At 48.6% G+C, this 8,821-nt stretch overlaps 1 protein-coding gene across 4 annotated transcripts in view; it reads left to right on the forward strand.

Moving 5' to 3' along the window:
* Window positions 1-5,605, forward strand: part of SMARCAL1 (SNF2 related chromatin remodeling annealing helicase 1) — a 56,304-nt gene extending 50,699 nt beyond the window's left edge. For 3 of the 4 annotated variants that reach the window (XM_045806690.2, XM_045806688.2, XM_045806689.2), the window contains 3 exons: window positions 779-879; window positions 1,769-1,865; window positions 4,393-5,605. In XM_045806690.2, the coding sequence (XP_045662646.2) occupies window positions 779-879; window positions 1,769-1,865; window positions 4,393-4,632 (438 nt within the window). In that variant the 3' untranslated portion in view covers window positions 4,633-5,605. Of the gene's footprint in view, window positions 1-778; window positions 902-1,768; window positions 1,866-4,392 lie in introns of all 4 variants that reach the window. The other variant, XR_006781245.2, reaches the window with a different exon arrangement.
* The last annotated feature ends 3,216 nt before the right edge of the window (window positions 5,606-8,821 follow it).

Consider the following 8,821-nt stretch of genomic DNA (forward strand, 5'->3'; position numbering starts at 1 on the left):
GCCAGGAGGAATCTTAGGAGTCATCCCTCTGTGAGGAAATGGGGGACAGATAGCTCAGGTGCACAGCTGTCCCCGAAGGGGAGCCTGTGGCCACAGCAGCCGTAGCCCAGGCCTCTGGCCTTCCCGTCTGTGCCCCTCGTATTAGCCATCACTGCAAGCTGCTTAGCCCACGTGGCCACAGCAGGCAAGTGCTGTAGGTGTTCCACTGGCCTTATCTCCTGAGTGGAGAGTTGTGACAGCAGGTATGTGGCATTGGCCACACAGGGCACTGCTTCGTGATGTGGACTTCGAGGCTGAAGACATATATAATAGAAACAATGCTCTTGGGCTTTGTTATTTATTATAGGGCTTACCACCATATTAAAGAACCACCTGACCCCTAATCATACATGGCCTCTCCCTTGGCTGCGATATGTTTATTGAGAAGGTCCTGGTTTCTCTCACGGTGAGAAGAATGGAGGTGCGCCGGGCTTCCTCCATTTGCCCCTTCAGCACAGCCTCCTAGCAGAGTCAGCGTGTGCTGTTTGTTCCTCCCGGCACCTAGTGCTGTGCCCACCGCTGGCCGGCTGCAGATTCTAGCTCCCCCCGAACTCTGGTTTGGTTTGGTTTGGTTCTCTCTTGTGTTAGATGGCAGCTTGCTTGCAGGTACAGGCTCTCCCTGCTGACTTGGGTCATGGAGTGAAGTCCTTTGAGGAGGGAGGGTGTGGTGGGCTCAGGGGCAGGGGGCTGCATGCTTCAGGCCTTGGCCTGCATACATCCTGATCCCTGGACCTCACAGGTGCTGCTCCAGGCTGAGGACCGGGTGCACCGAATCGGACAGGCGAGCTCCGTGAGCATCCACTATCTCGTGGCGAGAGGCACAGCTGACGACTACCTCTGGTATGGCTGGCCACGGGGGACGGTGAGCAAGGGTTGATGCCAGGGATGTATTTCCTTCGCTCCCTAACCGCTTCTGCTCTTGCCAGTGTCTTCAGGGACCCATGCAGAAGACCCAGGAGTCATGCCCTCCCACTTCCACCATGAACATGTTGGTCCTCCTTCACACCATTCACTCACGGCTTGCTGGGTGCATGAGGACTAAAGGGATGTGGCTCTTTTCCCACTGGCCTGAGACAAGGGAGGGGGGAGCTGATCGTGATGAAGTGTGGGTGCAGGTTTGCTCGTAAGACACTCCGTCCGGCCGTGAAGGCACACTGAGAGACGGTGGTGTCCCCCTCTGCCCCTTTAGGGCATGTATTGGTACAGTAAGGCTGTCTTATAGTGCTGTAAGTACAGTTCAACCCCGGGGTTCATGTCTGGTACCTAAGCAAAAAAATCCCCACGTGCTCCTTCCAAATCCCATGTATCCCATCCTAAGTTTCTTGATTATCTCATTAGTTTCCACTACTCGTCTGTTTCCAGCCTTATGACGAAGGGGTCTTACCTTTGCCATAATGTGTAGGTTGTCGCTACTCCCGCATCTTTGGATTTGTGGGTTCCTTCACTGGGCAGCTCATAACAGCACCAGGTTCAGAATTTTGTTGTAATGAGACATTTATTTCCTCTACATCTTCCAGTAGAAAGAATTTGGAACCTGATTGACTCGAACCCTAAATTGGTTTACAACTGAGAGGAGGCAAATATTTGAGGTTGGGCGTTGGCGCCTTGAGAGCTGCAAAGAAGTGGAAGAGCGTGCCTCGGTCCTGTGAACACAGGAGGGTGATCCCCTTTCACCAGCCCACTGGGTCTGCGCAGCTTGTATTCACCGCAGCTCGTTTTTCCCCAACAGGCCCCTAATTCAAGAGAAGATTAAAGTTCTGGGTGAGGCCGGACTTTCTGAGACCAATTTTTCAGAAATGACAGAAGCTACTAATTACTTCTACGAGGTAATACCAGCAAATGGCTTCTTGCCACTGGGGCGGGTGGAGTTAAGTTGTCTGCTCAGCCCTTGGGTCCGGAGAGAGAAGGTGGGGCTCACGCCTGCGGATTTCACCCAGCCTCATGCAGAAAGGTGGCTTTACAGTAGCTCATCTGGAAACCGAAGTGTCTTCTCTTCATGGAACTTCCCCAGAATCAGAGTCTGAGTGAAACTGGCAAAATCTTCGAGTGACAGGAAGACTAGAGAGTCTGAGGATTTGAGCTTTCATTTACGCTGAGATAGCAGCTAAAGGCTTCCTTCCAAATATAATTATTGAGATAGATAAGACTCAGAGATCATATTTTTATTCTTTTTAAGTTCTTAAGTAATCTCTACACCCAACGTGGGGCTTGAACTCATGACGCCCAGAGCAAGAGTTGCATGCCCCTCCGGCTGAGCCAGGCACCCCCAGAGATTATATTTTTTAATGTAGAGTATAAATTATCCTCATAGATGTAAGCAGTTAATAACCTAATTTTGAAACAACTGTATTTTAAAGCTTTTTAAAAGAACTCTCTAATTCAGTTGAATGATAAATATTTTCACAGAGCCTTGGTTATTTTTTTATTATATTATACTTTATTTTTATTATTATATATTATACTTTATTATATGCCCTTTGAAAAGAAGGAGCCTTATTTTTAAAGGATTCTCAACCTTCTCAGACTCAATAATGAGTTTATTTAGAACTCATTTATTTATACTGCCTTTACCCTCACTCTGAATTAGTTAAGAATTTCTAATACATTTCTAATACAAATGCCGCTTATCAATACTTATTTTTATTAATAATTATATCCATTTTTTAAATTAAAATGGGCTGAAAATGTCATCCACTACTAGAAAAAGAAAATGTTGCCTCCTCAGAGGAGATTAAAGCAAAAGCAGTTATGTGTCACTAAGACAGCCTGCCTCCCCAGAGGGGAAGTGAGATACTAATCGGATCTTGGACCTTGCTTCCGTTAATCAGGACTGCTCTGAGTTAGAGCACGGCATTGCCACCACCATAATCAAATGCAGGTTAATAGTGATTTTACTTGAACAGGCTGCCTTGTGGGGCAGCATTTCCTCAACCTTGCAATTGTTCAGACAGAGGCTGGTGAGGATATTTCTAGAGGAGGACGTGTGGATCATGGGAGGCTGACCTTAATGACCTTTAATATCACTCCTCCTCGGGAAGGCTGGGATCCAGAAAGGCGAGGGCATTTGGGTGCAGGTACACTGGGTAATCTGGAGTTCTCACATGGCTGCTGCTGCTGCAGTCAGGTTTCAGGGGTCTCCCATCACCAATGCGGCCGCGGCAGGGGCAGCGGCAGGGGGAGGGGGGCTTCTCTTAAGGAGCAGTGAGGGAATAGAGACCTGATTATAAAGGGGCTGAAAAGCCAGGGAAGCTACTTCAGCATTGATGAGGTAGACACACTCTAGGATGTGAAGAGAAAATCCTGTCAAAGCACAGCCGAGGGCAGAAATCAGCCCGGCAGAGACCTGCCGGGGATTGAAACGGAGAGGCCTGCAGTGGGAAGCACCGGTGAGCCACTGCAAATCCGTGCAGGTACCGAGTGCTGTGGCCCAGGAAAAGAGTGTGTCTATGGAACATTGCAGAGGAAACAGATGGGAGAGGCAAACTTGCTGCCGGTTTGATGTGTGAGACAGGCACTCAGGATGCCCTGGTGATCACAAGCCAGGGAGACGAGGAGAATGTCAGTAGACCATCAGAACTAGGCGTCGGAGAGAATTGCTGGTTTGAGGATGTAGGATTGAGAGGAGAGATGGCTTTGATTTTAAACAGCTTTAGTTTAACGGAACCAGGATGTCAGGGGAGATGTTGATAGTACACCTGGATTGAAAGACGGTCTGGGTCGGGAATTCATACTTGGGAGAGATCAGCAAAGGGGTGATAGAGAGCCCATCGCGTGCTGTGGTTGTAACTGCTGGGTATGCTTTTAACACTACACCGTGGCCGTCAGTGCACAGAGGCAGCTGGTGGGCCTTTTAATCATTGGCAGATTTCAGATAGTCAGAAACAAGTATGGGAATCTACTTCTCCATATATCAAGTATGGGTATGTTTTATCAACCACTCCGAAAATTAGGTGTAAGCCGTGGCTGAGCACACGAGTTTGGCAGTTGAACTGCAACTTTAACTAAACCTCGGTAGAGAAGGGCTTTGCAGGAAGTGAGAGCTGGGGAGCTATTTCAATACCGATTTGGAAAGCTAGAAGGAAGAAGACATTTCCAACATCAATTATAGTTTGAGAGCAGGTTCTTTATTGCTCTCACACCCTTTCTTCCCATTTTTACCTTCTTCCTTTACAAGCAGCAGGGAAGAAATGATGTCAGGCAGTACGGCCGCCCTGGTCTGCACGGGCCGTCCTGCGGCACCTGACGCCGTAAAACCAGCAGCCCCCACCTCCATGTCTCTACCCCAGCCCCAGTGGCACCGGGAGAGTCGGTGCTGGAGCCTGCTTTCTAACTTTTTTGTTTTCTTTAATGAAGGACCCAAAGCAGCAGAAGATCTATGACCTCTTCCAGCAGTCCTTTGAGGAAGAGGGAAGCGACATGGAGCTCCTTGAGGCAGCGGAATCCTTTGACCCCGGAAGTGCTTCTGGCGCACCTGGAAGTGATTCCCAGGACCTGGGAGACTCGGTGGATGAAATCACGTCGACGGGCAGCCCCGTAAAGAAAAGGAGATTTGAATTTTTTGATAACTTTGACAGCTTTATGTTTCCCCTATAAGAGGGGCAAAAACCAAGGCATCTAAAAATCATGGAAATAAAATAAGATGCTTTGTTTTTAGAGCTTGTGCTCCTCTTGACGTTACAGCAGTGCTGGCGTCTGTCTCCAGCCCGGCGGGTTACCAGGCCATGGGGCAGCATTTCCTTCCTGGCCTTTCTGTGTGGATCTGCTGGGGTCTTAACCTTAGCTTTTCTGGCTGAGAAATAGAGACAGCAGATTGTAGTAGTGATAATTCATGTTCTTAAAGTAACGAGGTGCTTCCTATGCAACCCCTGAAATCTGGATTTTTAAAATTTACTGTTCCAATAAATATTTATAGAGCACCTGATCTGTGTCAGGCAGCTTTCTAGGGGCTGGCAGTAACTCACCAAGAGAGAAAGCTCGTACCTTTGCAGAAGTTGTAGCACAGGAGAGAGAATCGTTATACATCTACAAAGAAAAGTAATGGTAAGGAGGTAATCGTTTAGAGCAGGAGGTGACAAGCTTTTTCTGTCAGTAGTCTGACAGTAAATATATTTGGCTTTGTGGGCCAGGTTGTCTCTGTCTCAATTCTGCCGCTGTAGGGCGGAAACAATCATAGGTAATCCAGAAAGAAATGATTATGCTCTTTTCCAATAAAACTCTGTTATGGACACTGAAATTTGAATTCATACAATTTTCATGTGTCACGAAGTTTTATTCTTTTGATTTATTTTCAGCCGTTACATACTGTAAAAACCGTGCCTAGTCCACGGGCCGTAGAAAAGCAGGCAGTGGGCACAATTTGGCCTGCAAAGCATAATATGCTAACTCCTAGTCTAGAGCAGCACCGTCCAATAGAAATATAACACAAGCCACACGTGTGAATTTAATGTTTTAAAAGAGTGTTTTAAAAAATAAAGAAGGATCATATTAGTAGTATTTTCTTTAACTCAGGATCTTCAAAATATTGTCAGTTCAACATATAATCACTATTAAAAACTTAGAAACTTTCTATTGTGTTCTCTCTCTCTCTCTTTTTTTTTTTTCCATGCTAAATCTTCAAAACCCGGTGTGTATTTGATGCTAACAGCACCTCCCAGTTTGGACTAGACCCATGTAAGTGCTTGTTTCAAGTGCACCTGTGGCTGGTGGCTCCTGTGTTGGCCAGCACAGGCTTAGAGAGTGGTGAGGGGTGTGGGGTATATTGTGGGAAGATTATAGGGGATGTCACTGAAGAGACAGACGGAGGCCAGATGATGTGGAGCCCGTAGGTCATGTAAAGAACCGGATTTAATTTTGAACATGAAGCCACTGACTGGTTTTGAACAGCAATATGAGGCAATCTGATTATATTTTTCAAAGATCCCTCCAGGGGCGCCTGGGTGGCTCAGTAGGTTAAGTGGCTAACCCTTGATTTTGGCTCAGGTCGTGATCTCAGAGTCGTGAGATCAAGCCCGTCATCGGGCTACACACCGGGCATGGAGTCTGCTTGAGATTCTCCCTCTCCCTCTGCCCCTCCTGCTGCTCACGCTCTCTCTCTAAAATAAAAAAAAAAAAAATCTTTAAAAAATAAATTAATTAAAAAATGAAAGACCCCTCCAATTTGTGTGTAGAAAATAGATCGGGAAGGATGGTCAGGGGAACAGTTTTGAGAGGAGGCTAGTGAGCTATTGCAGCTGACCACAGGGTGACACTGGGGTGTGGCCCAGCTGAGTGGCAGTGTGAAGGAGGTGGGACGTGCTTGGGTTGGATACGTTGTGATTGCAGAGCTGAACGAATTTGAGATGGACTGACCGAGAGGCATTTGAGAAGGAGAAGTCAACACTTAGACCTAGGATTTGGCCTGAGCAAACTTGTAGTACCATTGACTGAGATTTTTAAAAAAAGCTGAGGAAGGGTAGGTAGGTTGGATGGTGGGGCAAAATCGAGGGTTTGGTTATGGACTTGCTGAGTTTGAGATGGAGACACCCCACCCAGCTCCCCCTTCGCAGAGGGAAGCTTCCTGCCCAGGTTCAGGGAGCTCAACTAGCCTCCAGCTGGCCACAGCTTCCAGCTGGTCTCCGTCCACAGAAAGCCACTTTGTTGGAGTTTATACCCTTCCTGGAGTAGCCTGCATCAATGACTGAACAAGGGGGACACAAGGCTGGGCACTCAGGCCTGAGGCAGGACACCTCTGCTGGGCCCGTATTTGCTTGCAGAGCTGCCCACTCCCCGCTGGGCTGTCTGAGGCTCCAGTTCGCCTCCCTCTGCCTGCCCTACTTCCCCCCTTCCTTCACAGACATCAATCTCTAATAAACACCTTGTGCCCCACACAGTGTGTGTTTCTGGGAAACCCAACCTGTGGCAAGATCCAGGGGGCTAGGTTATGTAGGCTGTAGGATTTGGGTCTCCGGCAGGAGAAGGTCCCAACCAGAGCTGTGAATTCTGCTCCCACCAGATATAAGTGGTGTTTATTGTCATGGGACTGGGTGAGATTGAGCAGGTAAGGTGGCTTTGGGGAAAAAAAGATCTAACCGCAGAGCACACCAACATTTAGGGCTGGGAAGAGAAAAAGAAGACCAAACAGCAAAGAAAAAGAGGAAGAAAACCAAAATGGGTGTCCAGGAGGGGGATATTTAAAAAGTGTTTCAAAAAGGAAGGGGTTGCTGTTTTACCTGGTATTGTCGAAGGACAGCAGGCCAGGGTTAAGGGAAGGTTTCGAGTTAGCGCAGCTTTCCTGGCGGCAGGGCAAGATGTCCAAGTGGCTCCAGCGCGACCGCGTGTGCATTTGTTTGTTAGACTTGGATGGTTTTCACTCTCGGACTGTTTACTAGGTGCCAGGCACCGGGCCAGGCCCGACGCTTGACAGGTATTGACACGGCGAACCCCACCTTGGAGGGAGGTAGTTTGATTTTCACTGGGCAGATGCAGAAGCCGAGCCGAGGCGGTCCCAGCTAGGAAGTGGCAGAGCGAGACCTCCAGCCAGGCCACCCCCTCCGGAGCCCACTGTAGGGTGGGTGCACACTTCCTACACCAGCAGGCTCGGGGGTGCTTCGGCGGGTCTGTGAGCAGTTGACTGCGTGGCCGCCTTCCCGAGGAGCTCAGCCCTGGCTGTAGACCTGAGCTGGCCTCCCTGCAGGCTCCCAGCTAACTCTGTTCTAACTAGAACAAGACCCTGGAATGCACCATTTTCTTGTGCCTTTCAGTCCCCTTCCCAAGGCGTCTAGACAGCTCCAACGGAAAGAGAGTTCTTTGAGAGCCACCCAGCCCCCTTCACTGCTGCTCTGGGGTGGTCAGGCATACTGACATGTCAGGATGATCCGATCCGGACTGCGGGGCCATGTCCTGTGGGAGGCTTTGGCCTTGGGAAATGACTGGCTGACTTTCTGCCTTCCTCACTCAAACCTGGCGTCTGGTTACCGAGCTTCCTATTAACCACTGTATTGATCTGCTGTGAGCTTCTCTGCAGGGTCAGAGCTCCCCAGGAAATCCAGCCTGAACACCTACGTCTGAGGGGCATGAGTAGCTTCTCCTGTCTTTCTGGAAAGGACTGTGGAGACCAGCAGCTGAGCCTGCTATCCATCGGCGTATCCTGCCAGGAGGAGTCCGCCGTGGTGCCAGGTCTCCATAGATAATAAGGCCTTTGGTTTCCTCTATCACCTCCTGAAACGAGAATGACCCAGTGTTACTTAGAAAAAATCCAGAGTCACAGGGCTGAGAGAGAATGCTTGTCTGGCTGGGCAATCCTCTAGGCCACCTGAAGTCTTAACTACCTTATTAGCCCCAGCTCTCTTTTGTTTTTACATTTTGTTAGCTGTACCAGTTTATTTATAATAGTGACTGTGACTTGTGGGAAGCTTCCAGAGGACAAGTAATGGGTCTGTCTAAAGTTTACTCTAACTTTGTCCCAAACGGCCACTTAAAATATAAATGTTTGTCTAAGAGTAATTAAGAGCAATGACTGCTGTGTCATCAAATAAATTGTCCTAAGTTCCCTCGGGAGTGGGTGCTCTGGAAAACCAACTATATCACTTCAGGTTTGCTGCCTTTGGCGTCCATAACCAATCGGCCATGGACACAGCCATCAGTGTGGATCTGGATAAGGGTACAGTCGATCCTGCACTGGGTGGCCTGTTGGGAGGTGGGCCAGTGGGGACAGGATCTGTACGAAAAGAAATGCTAAAATCCTGCCTCAACGTTGCTCACAAGTCTTTTGCAGGGATTTTTGCAGTCCTAGTGGCTCATTAAT

This window comes from Ursus americanus, chromosome 1 (assembly GCF_024610735.1).
Source record: "Ursus americanus isolate L20-20 chromosome 1, mUrsAme1.1.p, whole genome shotgun sequence".
Lineage (NCBI taxonomy): Eukaryota > Metazoa > Chordata > Mammalia > Carnivora > Ursidae > Ursus > Ursus americanus.